This window comes from Perissodus microlepis, chromosome 5 (assembly GCF_051167445.1).
Source record: "Perissodus microlepis isolate ML-2025 ecotype Zambia chromosome 5, ASM5116744v1, whole genome shotgun sequence".
Taxonomy (NCBI): Eukaryota; Metazoa; Chordata; class Actinopteri; order Cichliformes; family Cichlidae; genus Perissodus; species Perissodus microlepis.
In genome coordinates, this window is record NC_140465.1 from 26,836,071 (window position 1) to 26,854,605 (window position 18,535).

The 18,535-nt window shown below is 40.9% G+C and overlaps 1 protein-coding gene across 3 annotated transcripts in view; it reads right to left on the bottom strand.

Moving 5' to 3' along the window:
* Positions 1-18,535, bottom strand: part of stab1 (stabilin 1) — a 156,122-nt gene that overhangs the window by 58,095 nt on the left and 79,492 nt on the right. For all 3 annotated transcript variants that reach the window (XM_084929096.1, XM_084929097.1, XM_084929094.1), the window contains exons 51-57: positions 12,786-12,962; positions 11,509-11,598; positions 8,541-8,687; positions 6,864-6,920; positions 6,622-6,781; positions 4,890-5,039; positions 930-1,034 (exon numbers count right to left, since the gene is read on the bottom strand). In XM_084929096.1, the coding sequence (XP_084785222.1) occupies positions 930-1,034; positions 4,890-5,039; positions 6,622-6,781; positions 6,864-6,920; positions 8,541-8,687; positions 11,509-11,598; positions 12,786-12,962 (886 nt within the window). The remainder of the gene's footprint in view (positions 1-929; positions 1,035-4,889; positions 5,040-6,621; positions 6,782-6,863; positions 6,921-8,540; positions 8,688-11,508; positions 11,599-12,785; positions 12,963-18,535) is intronic.

Genomic DNA, 18,535 nt, shown 5'->3' on the forward strand with positions numbered 1-18,535 from the left:
GTCCATAGTGTGTGATTCATCAGGCCAAGGCACCTTCTTTCATTGCTCTGTGGTCCAGGTCTGATGCTCTCATGTCCATTGTTGGTGCTTTTGGTGGTGGACAGGGGTCACCAAGGGCATCCTGACTGGTCTGCAGCCCAATGTGCAACAAACTGTGATGAACTATTTATCCTGATATCTTTCTATCAGAACCAGAACAAACTTTTTCTGCAGGATAGGTTACAGTAGCATCTGTTGGATCAGAAAACACAGGTCAGCCTTCGCTCCCCATGTGCATCAGTGAGTCTTGGCTGCCCATGACCCTGTAACTGTTTCACCACTGCAGACCAGGAACACCCAACAAGAGCTGCTCTGATGCAGTCGACTCCATTTTTCCTGCTTCTAACAGATCAACTGTGAGGACAAAATGTGCACTTTATCCAGAATATAGTCCACCCACTAACAGGTGCCATGAAGAGATAATAAGTGTTATTCATTTTATCTGTCAGTGGTCATAATGTTATGCCTGATCTGTGTACAGAGCCATGAAGATAGTCTGCTCATACAGTAGGTATTACAGGCACTCACCTCATTATTTGCAACTCCGACCTTATTTAAAGTAAATATTCACCACTGCACCAGTATACATGACAAAATAAAAGAAAGCACCTCAGATTCATTGTTTTATAATAACTTGGTTAAGGTTTAAAATGACCACGGGCTTGGTTTAGGGATAATTTAACCATGCCTTAATGGTTACCAAGGTATCCATCTGTTTAAAAAAATTGTGAGCTTTATTTAAGAAATAATAAACAAAAATCATACATTTGTAGGATGTTTTAGAATTTTTACAACCTCAGTACCAACCAGTGGCTCTTTTCATGAGCTTTGTTGACCATTAAAACCCGATCAGGGTCTCATATCTTTGTGCATTCAAGAAGAACTCTCACCTATTTTGTTCTGGCAGCGATCGCCCTCCCAGCCCGGCTTGCAGATACACTGTCCAGATCCTCCAATGCCATCATTGCACCTTCCCTGGTTCCTGCAGGAACAGGCTGAGAGAGACAAACAAGACTTGACACATTTTCTAGTCCAACACTGATGTGAGAACAGGCAGGTTATTTCAGGCGTCCAGGCTTCCTGCAGTTGTAGTTTGGCTCTGTCTGTGATCTGTAATTATGTGACTTTGATGGTTTTGATGACCTGTGGCTTTGTCCGTTTAATCATCAGTACAGCTGTAAGAGTCATAGTTCAAAGTTATCTACTGCTCCCCCAATGCAGTTTAAATGGACCTTACATGTTCATTTTCAGCTCTATGTTTTTATTGTTAAACTAACACCGGGCCTTGTTGCAGCCCCTCAGTTCATCCACTGTCTAAAACAAGTTGATTTAGCTCCTCTCACTTTAAGTCAACTTTCTTCTGATTGGCTCTAACTCAGCGGTCCCCAACCCCCGGGCCTCGGACCGGTACCGGTCCGTGAGTCGTTTGGTACCGGGCCGCGAGAGTTGAGGTTCAGGTGTGAAATGTATGGTTTTCAGGGTTTTTATCGGTTTTCAGCGTTATTTTGTTATCGTTTTTATCGTTTACTCGGTTTTCCTGGGTCTTTTCACGTGTGTTATGAATAAATTTTCTTTTTTTCGGTACCGGTACTAGTTTTATTTTGTTGTGTTTATCCGCGACACCTTAAAGGCCGGTCCATGAAAATATTGTCTGGCATAAACCGGTCCATGGCGCAAAAAAGGTTGGGGACCGCTGCTCTAACTCACAAACAGAAGGTTTAAAAATGGTGGAGTTTCTGTGCTCACCAGATGTCCCCTTCCTTTGACATGAGGCAGAGCCAAGAGTAGAAAAAAACTGTGAAATGAGCATTTAGAACAGCCTGAAGCCTGAGCTTTGGGCTCACATCTGGATTATGTTTTATATGAGCAACATTATTTTTAAAATAGAAAAAATGAAAAGCAGATAAGGTCCACTTCATAAATCACACAACATAAATCTAATTTTTTGTCATATTTCTTATTTTAATATTATGCTTTTGATTTTATTTATGCTCCAAGGATCTATGGTGGTGAGCTGTCTGTGAACCTGAGTCACATTTGCAGCCTGAGTCTGACAGAGGAGAACAAATCAGCGTTATAGATAACATGCTCTCTACCAGAGAAGCTGACACCATCAGAGCTTAACAATTATCAACCAGCTGTTCTCACGTCGCATGTGAAGAAGGTACTGGAAACACCAGTTTTGGCTCACCTGAGACCACAGGTGGAAACATCTATTGATCCTCTGCAGTTTGTACACCAACCAAATCTGGGAGTGGATGATTCAATCATCTCCATGCTGCAGAGAACCTACTCCCAATCTGGAGAGTAACAGCTGCACAGTGAGGATACTTTCTATGATTTATCAAGTAAATTTGAAATGATTCAGCTGCTGCTTCTGAGAGAGAAGCTCCTGAAAATGTCAGTGAACACGTCCACCATCTCATGGATTACTGACTACCTGACAGTCAGTCTTCAGTATGTTAGAATGGCATAGCTCTGTCAGATTTGGTGGTTACAATGTAGCTTGCCATCACCAGTGTGTGAATGGGTGGATGACTGAATGTAGTGTAAAGCACTTTGGGGTCCATAGGGACTAAGTAAAGCGCTATACAAATAAAGGCCATTTACCATCAAGGATGGCTACATGGCCCATGTCTATCCTGGGACAGGATGCCGATGTGGTGGAGGAGTACAAGTAGCCGAGCATCCACATGAAAAACAGACTAAACTGGAAGGCTGTATACAAGAAGGGGTGAGCAGGCTCTTCAACATGTGCAGAAACATAATGGACATTTTCTATCAGTCAGCTGTGAGAAACATCAGAGCTGGTAAGAGAAGGTCACTGCACCAGCTGTTATCCATAATGGATAATCCTGGCCACCCTCTGCACTGCTTACTAGGAGGCAGCGGAGCATCTTCCCCAAAAGACTGATTCAGCTCTGCTGCCACAAGAACAGAGACAGGAAAGCTTCATGTTGTCACCATCTTTAATACAATATATCATCTTTCAGGCTGAGAGACATCTGTCAGATATAATTATTAGTATTATTATTATTATTGTTAATAATACTAATATTTTAATTGCTGTAACACACATGAATTAATAATCATGGGTTAATTAAATATTACATAAATGCTGTTTTTTTTCATCAAAAGTTTCATTGTTTTTTATAAGAGCTGTTATGCAACAGCTTCACTTTAGCTAAAGCTGCAGAGTGCTCTTTGTAGACCTCAATCTGCTCTGGATGAATTGAGCAACCATGGCGACGTGTTTCGTTCCTGCTGTGACGAAGAGTTTCAAATCGACTCCAGCTCTTACTGACACCTCTGCTGTCTCCTCCAAAGCGAGGACACACCTGTGTTCCTCTGTGGAGAAACACTGAGTGGAGTTGATTTAATAAAGACTGTTAAACTCAAACAGGCAAAGATGAGCAGCCGTATCCACATTTAAAGAAAAACTAAAAATCTGCTCTGGTGGTTTGGCTCTAAGCGAAGACAGCTGGCAGGTTTGTCCTGAGCTGGAAACACACCCAGCTGTGTGATGGTGAGTGTGGAGCGTTGCCATGGTGACAGACTGCTGGAGAGCTGATGGGGCTGAGACTGTCTGCTGATGCCAGATTTGCTACTTTCTTTCGCCACAGCGTTTTAAAGGGTCACAACGCAGCCATGGTGAATACATCAAAGGGTTGAAACGCACCCTCCTCTTATTTTTACACTTTGTTTTTTTTAATACCAAAATCGTGCACCAAATTTATGATTGAGATTTTGCATTTCTATGCACTGCCCCCTGCAGGTGGTAGAGAGCTGCTGCCTCAAGTGCTGCTTTTCATTGCACTCACATGTCTCCTCCCTTCCTCAGCTCATCCCAGTCAAGTGGGAGAGTTGTGAGGAAAAGGTGTGAGGATGGAGGAGGAAGCTGTGAAGTGAGAATTCCTCCATTCCAGAGTCAGTCTTCACTTATGGATGTTTCTTGTGATTGTTTTTGATTATCTTCTGGTCTTATTTCTAGAAAGCGTTCTAAGAACTGAGCATATGAAAATCAGCCTATCGCGCTAACTTTGGCTCATTACCAGATATTCTTGTTCATCAGTGAGCACTACACAGCACTGGAAGCAAGAAATTAAAGGAAAACCTCCCTCATCAAAAGTCTGTGAAGGTTCTCAGTCATCCAGGTCATCGTAGTCTGAGGGGCTTGGAAAGAAAAGCGTCTGGACTTTTCTAGGTTTCTTGAAGATGTTTCACCTCTCATTCGAGAAGCTTCTTGAGTTCTAAGAGCAACTGGTGGAGAATCCCAGATTTTAAACCCTATGGGAGTGTCCCCCCAAAAGGGTCATGGACCCCCTATTGATCCTCTACCTAATCACACGAGCCAAGGTGTGAAAACGGGTGTGGGTCACAGTCAGCCAAGGTTTTGGATGAATCCACTGTGAAACCTAGACCCACCCTATCATGTGATTTCCTGAGGTCAGATGGCCCAGGATGTGGGTGGGCATTAAGGCGTCTGGGAAGGGATTTCAAAATTGGATAATAGATGGCAGACAGTTGGTGTCGTAAACCACCGCCTCTGTTCAAAGATGGTGACATCGATGGCTTCTTTCACTCCTCTTTCAAACCATCTGCCTTCTCTGTCCAAAATGTGAACATTGGCATCCTCGAAAGAGTGACCTTTGTCCTTTAGATGCAGATGAACCGCTGAGTCTTGTCCCATTGAGGGGTTCTTCTATGTTGTGCCATGCATTTATGAAGTGGCTGTTTGGTCTCTCCAACAGCCACTTCTGAAGAGCTGTTGGAGAGCAGACCTTATCTACAAAAGGTGCACTCTCTTTGTTTTTCCACTGAGCGATGATAAACACTAAAAAGCATTTTACCTGTGCAGTTAGGGCCATAGAACCCAGGGGCACACAGTTCGCAGGATTCCCCTCTGAATCCGGTGTGGCATCTACATGTTCCAGTACCGAGATTACCGTCGTTGCAGTCGCCATGTTTGCCACAAGGGGCCTCCAAACCACCTGAACAAACTGCAACAGACAGAAGAAAAGGGTCAAAACATAGCATGGAAACAAAGAAAAAAAGAAACTCTCTTCCAGTCTTTATTAACTTTGCTCAGTGGGACCTGACAGAGACGGAAGTCTGTGGGAGAATTCTGCAAAGGTAAACATGGTGGCACACCCAGCCTTACCCAGCTTTCATGTCCCTGTGACCTCTGAAAAAAGGTTTTACTCCAGGGGCTTCAAAATAACTGCCCATAGGCATTACCAAGACGGCTTGCAGTGCTGTGAAAAAGTATTTGCCCCCTCCTTGATTTCCTAGCTTTTTACATATTTGTCACATGTAGATAACACAAGTTAAATATAACCTGGTGACAGGGGATTTCTAAGAATCGCCCCACAGTTCTTCAGCTAAGACACCTGAGTTAGAAAACACAAACACTGCAGTCGTCTTTACTCGCAGTCACAGAGCGCTCGTCCTCGCAGGAGGCACTCACGGACTCACGCTCTGTCACTGTCTGCGTTCTTTATTTATACAAGCTGGTCACATGTGTGTACAAAGATAACAAAGTTATTCTAAGAACTCAGAGCTGAGGTTCCCCTTTTCTAAGTCTGTATGTTCTTAACATAGAGGAAGCTGTTAGTTGCTAAATAAGTTTATCACACAAGAGTTTATGTGAAAAGTCACGTAGACATGTGGATTGCTTAGTGATCCATAAAAAGAGCACATTTCATGTAGCTGATCACACTATGTACAATTTTCTTCTGACATTCCCTCCTGTTTATCACGAAATGAAATGTACATGTTATCAGTAAGTAACTACTTGTCTTTCACATTTTCAGTTACTACATCATTAGTTGCACTTCATCTTCATCTAACAAATAGGAAAAGAAGTCTTCATGATCCTCATCGGTTTGTGGTACATCTGCATATGCTGTGAGTGATGTCGCTATCATCTGTGAAATTACAGCTTTTAAACAAGGGATAACACAAATAAAGAAAAAGCAAAATAAAACCAGGGAAACTCCAACGCCGATCAACAGTCTCTTTAGAATCTGTTAAAGTTGAGCGCTTCTACCTGGATGAGGATGCTGATGTTGATGTGCACTTTACACAAGTCATTCTGAAAGTATCGGGCATTGTTCATCCAAGGATGGATGTGGTCTTGTGTCATGTCCGGTAGATGTGAGTTGTCATGTGTCCATCTCTTATCTCGGCTCGTGTATTGGTATCTTATTATTTTCTTTGTTTAATATTAAAATCTGATTCCTGATCTGAAACATGTCAGTGTGAAATCAGGAAATCAGGAAGGGGACAAATACTTTTTCACAGCAGTTTAGAAAGACCGTAAGTCCACATTTTTCTCACTTGGATATTAAACTAAGTAAGCATCAGTAATATCTAGTCAAGCAGAAGCGTGACTAATATCTTTGAGAAAACATGCTTTCAATAAAAACTACACAAACTCAACAACTTGAATATCCAAACTAAACCCTGTGACTTTCAGAATTTGTAACTCAGTCTTTAAACAAGCTGCAAAAACCAAGAACATCTCTGTACAAACAAAAGCACAATTCCTCACATAAGTGCCTCCATCCCTTCCCCTCTTACCTTGACAGTCTCGCCCGAAGTGGTTTTTGCAGCACTTCTGTACCCAGCCTGGAAAGCTACAAACTCTCTTACAGCCATATCTGCTGAAACGACCCAGGTCATCATACAAGTATGAGTAGCGATACCTGGAGTGCAAGTTCAAACAGCGCTCCGTCTTTCCCTGGAAGAATACAGAAATGATATTTATCTCCACAGTCTTTATCTATAAGCAGCTAATGCTCACATGCTTTAGCAGACCTTACCGTGTCATAGTGTTTGAAGGGACAGGACGGGGTGAAGATGCACCTTCCACAGCGCCCCTGAAATATTTAAGACAAGTGAGATAATGATTATTTGTCATGAGATAACAGGGTTAAAGCCCTACTTAATCCACCAGGGCACATGCTAATGTGAGAGCCTTTGTAGTTTTCTGGTGTTGTTAGGGTATCTGGGTCGTTGACCCAGTGGTTTCAGTTTTGTACCTTTTATTTGTGCTGTCATCTTAGTTTATTTTTGTGAAAGTTTTGGTTTCTGTTTTGCATTTCTATTTTTCCCCAGTTCTTCTTGGTGTGTGATTATTTAGTTCTGAAGTTTTGGTTTCCTTACTCCCTCTATTCTGTGTCAGTGTCTGTGTCTGCCCTGGTCCCACATCTCTGTTCCCTCTGTTGCAGTGCCTGCTTGTAAGTCTGTGTCTGTAAGTTCAGTCTGTGTTTCCTGTTTTACTTTAAAAATCCGTGTCTCATGTTAATGCGTCTGGTTTTGCTTCCTTTGTCTCGTCAGCCCTGATTTGTCCAGCTGTGTTTCCCTCCTGTCTCTCATTCCCTGATTGCTCCCTCTGTGTATATAAGCCCTGTGTTTTCATCTGTCTGTGTCACGATCTACCCTCATTCATGCTTTGTGGCGTGCGTGCGTGCGTGCGTGCGTGCGTGCGTGCGTGCGTGCGTGCGTGCGTGCGTGCGTGCGTGCGTGCGTGCGTGCGTTTATTCTTTGTATTTTTGAAGTTTGTTACTTTGAGTTCAGCATTACAGCTGGTTTTTTTTTGAGTTCACGTTTGTCTCTGGAGTCTGTACTTTGGGTCCTCCTTACCACCACTCCTGCCTGCACACAGCCTTCGCATGACAATTTTTTATTAAAGATTATGCAGTTTAATTTCACATTGCACACTGAAATGAAAGCATAGTAAAATAAGCAATTTGAGTTTAAAAAGAAATCATGGACCCTGAATCCAGCACAAACAGCCCCAGACAACCACACTTCCTTGTCGATGTTTGACAGTTGATGCCACACGATGTGGAACCATCCTTTCGCCTACCTGACGGCATACAAAGATCTTGTGTGGTGAACTGAAGATTTCAAAATATGATTCATCAGTCCATAAAACTTTTTTTTCAGTCTTCAGTGGTCCAATGGCAGTGTTTCATGGCCCAGGCATGCCTCTTTGTCTTATTCTGATGTCTTAGCAATGGCTTTCTTGCTGCAACTCATCCTGTCAAACCCGCGGTTCAAAGTCTTCTCTCCACAGCTGAAATTGAGACTTGCTTACCTGCTTACTTACTCTGAACCAGAACTTGGAGCATACTATATAAATAATACTTAATTTATTGTATTCATTCTAAATTTGGGTTAAGTTTCACCATTTACATAAGCATTTCCATTTGTTATGTTTAGCTTAATTTTTTCACCTGCAGTAACAAACAAATACTTTACCTAGCCTTGTCTAATCAGTCTAAATCAAAACTAACGAACCCAATAAACAGATTTCTTTTTTTATTTTGAGAACCTTTTGATTATAATTTTGAAAATCAGATGAAAATAAACAACATAATTTCTTTAGTAAATTACATCACTGCATTTACTAATGCTGTTGGAGCACACAGTAAAAATGACTCCCACAGTGGCGGTACTGGTGTTGAAGCGGTAGCATTGTTAGTGTTACTCACGTAAGTGGTTCTGTTCTCGATGGTGTCACAGAATGCCCCGAGGCCAGCAGGTTCCAGCAGCTGGTCGATGCCATAGGCCACGCCATTCTGGAAGTTCAGGTAGCGGTCCACTACCTTGGCCTCATTTTCATTTATTACTACTGAACCCTAAAAACAGACACACATGTTTTAAAAAATACAACTACTAAGCAATAACAGAGTAGACTAAAATGGAAACCATTCAGTAGAGACAACAGGGTTTAATATGATCTCAGCCCACCCTGTGCAGCTATAACAGCTTCAACTCTTCTGGGAATGCTTTCCACGAGGTTTAAGAATATGTGTTTATAGGAATTTTTGACCATTCTTCCAGAAGTGGATTAGTGAGGTGAGACACTGATGTTGGACAAGAAATCCTAGCTCGCAGTTTCCAGTTTAATTCATCCCAAAGGTGTTCTGTCAAGCTAAGCTCAGGACTCTGTGGAGGCCAGTCAAGTTCTTCCACACCGAACTCGCCATCCATGTCTTTATGGCCCTTGCATGTTGACTGGTGTGCAGTCATCTTGGAATAGGAAGGAGCGTTCCCCAAATTGTTACCACAAAGTTGGGAGCATGAAATTGTTCAAAATGTTTTGGTATGCTGAAGCATTACGAGTTCCCTTCACCGGAACAAAGGGGCTGAGCCCAACTTCTGAAAAACAACCCCACATCATAAACCACCTCCACCAAACTTTACACTTGGCACAGTGCAGTGCCAAACCCAGACTCCTTTATTGGAGCGCCAGACGGAGAGGTGCGATTCAGTTACTCCCTTTATTGTCAACCAGAACTTGGGGCTATATGCAATTCATCACTTCACTGCTCTAGAGTCCAGTGGTGGTGTGCTTTACACTACTACATCCACACTTTGCATTGCACTCATTGATGTAAGACTTGAATGCAGCTGCTTGGCTATAGAAACCCATTCTGTAATGTTCTGATCTAAACTGAAGGTCACATTCAGAGGTCTGTAGCAACTGACTACAGAAAGTTGGGGGCTTCTGTGCACTATGTGCCTCAGCATCAGGTACAAAGCTGGAATTCACTGAGCTCCTGAATTCACAAATCTTTGTAGAAGCAGCCTGCATGCCTAGGTGCTTGATTTTATACACCTGTGGTCCTCTTGCTAGCCATCTCTCGCTCACTGTAAGAAACCTCGGAGTGTTCCTGGATAGCCCTTTTAAATCAGAGAAACAGGTCTCCACTGTGGTAAAAAACAGCTTTTACCAGTTGCGTCAAATATCTAAAGCAAAGCTGTTCCTTCCTTTAAGGAAGAACTTATCCACGCATTCATCGTATCCAGACTGGACTACTACAACTCCCTCTACTTGGGCCTCCAACACCAACTTACATTGGCTCCCTGTTAAATTTCCTATAGATTTTAAAATTCTTTTGTTTACTTTTAAATTCTAAATAATTTAGCGCCCAGCTGTCTTTCCAAACTCTATTTGTACAATCCAAATAGAGCACTAAGACTTCAAATCAGATGCTCCTAACATGACCTAGGTCTCGACTGAAGTCCAGAGGTGATCGGGCCTTTGCAACCGTAGCACCTAGACTCTGGAATAACCTCCCTGCTCATATTCATACCTCCGAGTTTATCCAGTCTTTTAAATCGCGTCTTAAAACCTATTTTTTTTACTTTGATTCTAACTAGTTGGCTATTATCTGGCTTGTTGTGTTGTCACCTATTGTTTCCTGACCTGTTTTTTCTTATTGTTTTGTTTTAATTGTCTCATGCTTTTACTCTGTCTGACTGTGAAGCACTATGGTCAACTTTGTTGTTTCTAATATGTGCTATAGAAATACATTTTGATTTGATTTGATTTGATGACAGTGAGCAGAACACCTAAAATCAATTATTTGAATGGGTGAGGTAATACTTTTGCAGACATCTCGTGTTTACAGACCTGTAAAATCACTGCATGATCAATCAGTTGATAAAAGTAATTCACTCAGGGGTCTGTTTATAACATGTGCCAACCACACAGTAACTAGGCCCTTGTAGTACCTACTTATGACAGACATTAAAATTATCTGTGGGCTAAGCTTTGACTTTCCTGTCTGTGTAAAATGGTAACTGGTTCTTATATAGCACTTTTCTATTTTATCTGAGCACTCAAAGTGTTTTATAAAACATATCTTAATCAGCCTTTCACACATGCATTCATTCAATCCTTTTCTAGCTAACATTTACGCACATTCATACTCTGATGAATGCATTTTGCCCAAGGATACCTTGGCGCGCAAACTGGATCAGAAAGGGAGCAAACGACCAACTTTCCAAATGGTAGATGACCTGCACTACCTCCTCAGCTACAGCCACGCCCACATTAGTTCTTGCAACCAATTGCATTCTTCATTGACGCACGAATTGAGTGAACCACCAATAAGAGTCATATCAGAGTTTTTGAGGTTTCCACATTCAGAGACAAAGTTTTGAAAAGAGTAAGGTTTTCTAGGCAGGAGTTCCTCCATGAGAACTCTGACGCTCATTAGTCAGTCCTTGTAAGAAGCCGCTGGGGGTGAACTTGCTTTGGGGTAGAGGCAGAGCATGTACGGTCATCCGGCCAGTGGCGATGCACAGACTAAGCCCAAGGCCACAGAGCACACACTCATGGGTAAGACCCAAGCAGGGGCACATGGAACACCTCAGGTGGATAACCTCAGCAGACCCGCTTGCACGCCATGAGGTCGTAAAGACGGAGTGTTGCAGAGAAGGCGCTCCCCCTGGAGCTAACAATGTGTAGATGCTGAGCCACACCACCCAGGCACATTTTTAGTCAGTTATGGGAAACAAATCCCAGGAGAGGTCCTAGGTTTGATAAGCCAACCTGTGGGAACAGTGCTTTTACCATGTGGCAACACTAGTTAATATAGCAACAATTAACTGCCAGGTGTGGAAGAAGTAATGGCCACTCATTTGGTTTATGTGTGTGTGTTTCCTCACCACCAGGCTCCGGTCACAGCTGAACTTGATGGTGGATCCATGCATCGTGCGGAAGGATGAAAATTTAGTCGGCAGTCCCACATTTGTCACCTACACACACACACAGGCATAATGCTTCAAAGGAAAAGGTTTAGAAACACTTTAACCTCCTAGGACCTGGCGTCCACATATGTGGACATCACATTTTGGGTTATTTAGACCAAAATACTCAATTTTGCTCTAGAAGGGCCTGATATCCACCTACGAGGACATTATACTGCTACAGTTCTATCAAAAATTTAAACGAATATCCTGATATGTGGCTCTTATTTTTCTTAGAAACAAAAATAAGGTAAAAAATAAAATCTGGTAATTCTTTGTTTTTACATTCATCGGGCCCCAATATGCCCAAATATCAAAGAGAAATTAAAAATGAATGCCGTGGAAGAGTTCGGGTCTTAGGAGGTTAATATTGTCAATGTTTCTGATTAAATATGTGCTTAAAACATCTTTTGATACAAACCCTAAAAGCAGATCAAGAGAATGTTATTACTTTATTAATGCAATTCATTCATTTTCTTGGCTTAGCCAATTCAGGGCTCATGTTCATGTCCACATCTACAGAGATTTTCTTTATGTCTTTAAGACATTTCTGCAGTTTAACTAAATGGTGTGTGTTATCTGGCTTCATGGATAGATAAAGTTGTGTGTCATCTGCACAGCAGTGAAAATCTATGCTATGCCTTCTAATGATACTGCCTAAGGGAAGCATGTATAATGTAAACCGAACTGGTCCTAGCACTGAACCCTGTGGAACTCCAAAATTAACCTCAGCCTTTGAAGAAGACTCTCCATTTACATAAACAAACTGGAGTCTATTAGACAGATAAAATTCAAACTACTGCAGCGCAGTAACTGTAATACCTACAGCGTGCTCTAATCTTTCTAATAGAATATTATGGTCAACAGCATCGAACGCAAGCAGGACAAGCACAGAGATGAGCTGCCTCTCCCTGAGCCTGGTTCTGGAGGAGGTTTCTTCCAGTTAAATGGGAGTTTTCCTTCCCACTATCGCCAAAGTGCTTACAAAGGGGGTCGTATGGTTTTTGGGGTTTACTCTGTTGTATTATTGTAGGGGTCTACCTTACAATATAAAGCGCCTTGAGGCGGCTGTTGTGATTTGGCATTGTATAAATAATATTGAATTGGATTATAACCCTACACATCTCTTTTCGCCATTCGTAATCGGCTCTATCCAAAAGAACACTTAGTTATTCATCCAGTCATTCTCCTCCTACCTTTGAGTTGCGAATGATGTGAGCCTTTAAGGTGGCAGCCAGCCGGTCCCGGTGTAAAGGGTGGATGAGCCAGAGCTGCCTTTCAGGTGGCAAGGACTCCATGGCCTTGTTTGTGGGCCAAAACATGGTGAATGGTTGGTGGATGGCCATATTGAGTGTAGGGAGGAGGCCTGCAATCTGCAAAAAGTGATAAAAGCACTTAACAGTGAGTCTTGCACATTGATTTTTTTTTGACATTTTAGAAACACTTGAAATTAATTTTACTAGATACAAATGTCATGATAAATGTTAGAACAAATGAAACTTAACTTAACCTTTTCCTTTATGAAAGCCATATCTGCTGTGTAATCTGTTGTACAGTGATACTGGGCTGCACAGCGGAGGTCTATCATGAGTAATTCTGTCTCTAATCAACAAAGTTTTCTGTTTGACAGTCTTCGATTTCAATAAAAATGTTATGGTAGAAAATATGAATATTTACAAAAATAGCTGTGAAATATGAAATGCTTTTTAAAAAATGATTCGTCGACCCACCTTCAGGCCTTTTTCCACACACTAAAATTGGAAACAGTGTTTGAACAAGAATATCTCAACGACTATTAAAGATAAAAGCCTGAAATTTTCAATGGTCTATCTTTGTTCTTCATAAAATTTTAGCTCCTCATTCTTAAAGATGATGATGATAAAAACAGCAGCCTTTATCTTTAATAAGTTTTGAAATATTCATGTTCATACATTGCCTCAAATTTCAATGGGCCAAAAAAGACACTTATAGGTCTTTTTTGGCCCATTGAATTATAGCACCACTGGCTAACAATGATGAGGATGTTTGTATCCTTGACAGGGAGGAATGCTGGTTTGAGCGGGGAGTCAAGGAGGCCATTTAAACGGGAAAGATCATCTCTGAATCGAGGACAGGGCCTAAGGGTACATCTTTCACCATCTTAAAACGCTGTGATTGCAACCATTCTCCAACTCTCTGTAAAATGGTACTCATAGTTATTGAGCAGTGGCCACTAATCAATTTTCATGACAATTTGCATGTTAACGACCATGAAACTGACCTCACAGCCCATTGTTCACCAGTGGTGCTGGTGTCAGTCATTATGGAAATGTGCTGTTTATAAGGTTGAGGAAACCTGCAGTAAGCTGACACTGTAAAACTCACTTGGTTGAGTGACAAAACGTTTCTCCCACTGAAAACGCTACGTCCAGATAAACAGAATCAACCTTTTTGCGATAGAGTCTAAAGGTACCTCTACCCATGTATTTTCCTGTTATGGCAAAAGAGTCTCATCTCAAGGACAAAGATGTTCAAGAGGAGCTGCCAAGCAGGAAGACAAGAAGACCACAGAGAAGATTCATGGAGTGAAGGAGGACATACAGAGGGTTGGTGTGACGGAGGAAGATTGTAGGGATAGGATGAGATGTCGGCAAATCACCGTGGTGATCGCAAAGCCAAAGGAAGAAGAACGTCAAGAAAGTAACCATGACCACAAAAACATGAAAATATGTGATTGCATCAGCAGGTCATAGCATTGAGCACATTGCTGACAATATTAACAGTGACAGGACGATTTCTAGGTTCTAATCTTGGAGTCGAACAATAGGAAGAACACTCCCTCCACTTTCACAAACATTAAGATCGTAGAACATTTATGGCAAAGTGATGTTTCAATCTATCATGTAATTTCAAGTCAAGTGGCTTTATTGTTATTCCAGCCATGTGCAGTGGTACAGGACACAGTGAAACGAGACAACGTTCCCCCAAGACCATGGTGCTATGGTCTTGGAGGCAGTGCAACACCAGACAGAACAGAACAGAACAGAACGATACAGACACAAGACAGTGCAGACACAACAATGCCATAGAAAAGTGCAACAATGACAGTGGGTTGTGCAAAAAGTACATATGAGATAAGGTAATCTCTGTGTGCAAGTTTCACAAAATTCTGACAAATAATCTTGTTGGAGAAGGTCGTCTACAGTTCAGTTGAGTTCAGTTCAGGCTTATTTATATAGCATCAGTCATAACAACAGCTGCCTCGAGGGTCTTTACACTGTGAGGTAAAGATTACAGTGTTACTGTGGTGGATAAATGGACACATGGATGCCTTTTCATGCCATAAGCTCAGTCCTTTGGCTAGATGAGCTAAAAACTACAGAATCATATTGCTAATCCAGGTGTTAAGCATCTGAATACAATTCAGTATGATGTAAGAAAAATATTTAAGACTCTTTGTCATAAAATACTCCACTATCAACAAAAAAAATCTGCACAGGATCTGTTTTTGAGTGTGAAGTCATTCTGTTTAGTTTTTGTCTCCTTATAGCCTGGGGTTAAACTGGGCAGGAGCCTACTGCAGAGCGTTACCAGCTCACACTGTGACACTTAAACACAGGATAAACATAAAATGCCTTCCCTTTTTTTTTTTTTTTTTTACTTTGCTGCAGCAAGAACAAAAGCAGTGGTATCTATGCAGTCTCTGAACTGAACTTCTGCATGTGGCTATTTCCCTATTTCAGTCTTGTTAACATAAATACTTTCTATATACTAACTATATGCAAGCTTTTGTGACATATACAATTCCTACTGTGAAAAACACAGCAGTCAAGGTCAGAAGGAAGCCATTTTGTACTTTCATGATAAATAAAATTTTTCCCATAGTATGGCCCCCTGGTGGTCCCTGAAGGTACTGTAGGTGGTTGTTTAAAATGTTTACTGAAAAATATATTTAGAAGAATGTAAATTTTAATAGCTGCACATTTTTTAAACTTTAATGTTAATATGATATAACTTAACTAGACTTTTGATTTGGGATTCATGAAATATTTATTATAAAAAGAAAAATAAACTGGCATACTGCCAGTGCTACCCCTAGATTTCAAACTCCTACATTTTGAGTTATCGTATTCATAAACTTGCCAGGCAGCGTGGTACCCTGACCCATCAGTCTTTTAAACCTGAAGGGTAAAAATTACTTTGTTATTAACCTTTTGTTATTTACTTTTTAAATTGAATTAAACATTTAGGGGCATCCTATCCTGTTAACGATTTCAGTCTCTGGTGTGAAACATCAGTCACTTTTCCAAAGTGAATGTGAGAGTATTTTTTTCCCTGCTGGATCCCTTTTTTTTTTTTTTTTTTTTTTTTTTTAAATTTATTTTTAGAAAGAGGGGCAATACATATTAATGAACATTTTAACAAATGTAAATATGCCAGATTATAGCCTTGGGCTAATTTCCATCTGCAGACCCTCTGGCAGGTTGGTGTTAAACACAAGTTAGTAAAAACATACAGAGACACTATTTACAGGTCATGTGACAAGGACAAAAACAGTGATCACATTATACTAGAACAAACAATGACAATGAGAGTGGACACAGAGGACAGTATAGATGACAATAACGGAAACACATCAATTATATTGCACAAACCCCAGTATTGTACATGCCCTGACCGTCGTGATATTGCGTTCACCCATTGCACTAACAGTTGTTTCCCTTTTTGTAATACACTAACTCTTTTTCCCGTCCAATATAAAACATGATTATTAAACATGATTACATGTTTGTGTGTCCCTCAGCCGCCCTTTTAAGTGACTCTTAAAGATGGGTAGACTTGTACTTTCCCTCACTGAGAGTGGAAGACTATTCCAGAAGCTCACTCCCTGATATGACAGAGCATTCTGTGAAAAGGTGGTCCGCCTGAATGCCAGTTCACAATCACCTCTAACAGTGGTTCCACAGCACAGATAACTCAAAACATTGTTAAGTGGTTTGAGTTCCCGCTGTTAATTTTAACGTTGTGTAAAAACATCAACCTATACGCGGTTTCAGAAGGCTGCCTCTCGTCTGGCTGACACATTTATTGTAAAGCCCTGTTCCTGAAAGTCTCACATATATCTGAGCTCCCATCTTCAAGAGTAAAGAGAAGCCAAAACCAACATTATGTCTTCTAAATTCAACATTCATGTGTCATAAACAGCTGTATGAGGCACAAAACTGGCAGTAGATAAAGCAGAAGTCACAAATGGCAGCCTCCGGGGTTCAAGAGCCACATTATGAAACCAGGAGCATATTTTCATTTCAAAAGCCTAAAGAAGAACTGATTTTTCCATTTGCTAATTTCAAAGTTGCCTATTTTCTTGCTATGACGCAAAGTATCGAGAATCCATCACGGCTAAAGTGAAGCAGTGACCCACATGTAGTAATGTTAACCCCAGTTATTGGCCATGACCAAAAATGCATTTCAAACACATTCACCAATTAGAAAATTTTAAGATAAATCTGCTGGCGTTTTTTTTTGTTGTATAAAAAGATAAAAAAGATACATGGATTTAAAAAAGCTGCCAGCACCACTGAGATAACTTGCAGCGACTGACATGGATGTGCCACTTTTGGTGATAACCGTCAGTGCACTACAGTAACAACCGTGAGTTATTGTGATCGGGAGCACCTTGTTATTATTATGTTATGCAGGTTTGTAGATTTTATGGGACTCTGGGGGGATGTGGAGGGACGCTTCTCCATCTGATTAGGCGTGGAAACTCCCCGTGTCTGCAGGAAAGGCCGCTAACATTGAAACATGTACCTGGAGAGGGTGAAGCAGTGTGTGTGTCCATGAAGGAGTTTTACTATATCTTGATTAATTTACTGTAAATCTAAGGTCTGTACAGACTTCTCCCAGTCTGTTTTATAAATATATATTTGGGGTTGTTAATGGTTTTAGTACCATGGTAAAAATAATGATTTATAGGCCCAGCTGAAGAGCTTTTTTTCTGTGACATGCTGGTACATAATTATATGTGGGATACTTGTAATTATTGTATTCGTTTTGCTAAAACACACAAAAAAAAAACCCCAGAAAAACTCCCCCCACATGTTACATAAGAGCTATAAATTGATTTGGATGTCACTGAGTGAAATAGGTATTTGAGCCCCTACTACCACAGGCTGTGTGCCTACGTTGCGCAAAGATTACAATCAATCAGTCAATTAAAGAATTAGAAATAGTCCTGATCTCAATGAGTTATATTTATGACCCAGAACAAGACAGAGTTTTAATATATCTGAAAGCCTGATTCTTAGCCTTGTACAACCTAACTGGAAAACTCAAATACAGTTTTATTTGTAGTTATCTATTGTTTTTATCTGATTTAACGGTCAGTTCAGATAAAATAATTATTGTGGGTGAATAAAACATCCATGTAGATGCTCAAAATGACAGCATCAACATAGCATTCAATCTATTATTAGACTCAATCGGCTTCTCTTAAAATGTAAATGAGCCCACCCACCACTTTAATCACACTCCGGATCTTGTTCTGACATATGCCATAGAAACTGAACATTTATTCCCTGAAAACCCTCTTTTGTCTGATCATTTATTAATAATATTTTCGATGCTGGGGTTTTCTCTGTATTATCGTAGGGTCTTTATCTTACAATATGAAGCACCTTGAAGAAACTGTTGATTTAGCGCTTTATAAATAAAATTTCATTGTAGAAAGCACGACTGTCCACAGAATCAATTTCTTCCAAGCCAACCTGTCCACCACTGGAGAAGACCAAGGAGCTGTCAAAGGACATCAGGCACAAGGAGCTTTTTAATTATCTGAAGGCAGTTGGTACCACAGTCACCAAAAACATGACTGCTAACACACCACGCCATCATTTATTGAAATCGTTCAGCACCTGCAGAGTTCCTATGCTCAAGAAGGCACACGTATGAAGTTTGTTCCTGAACA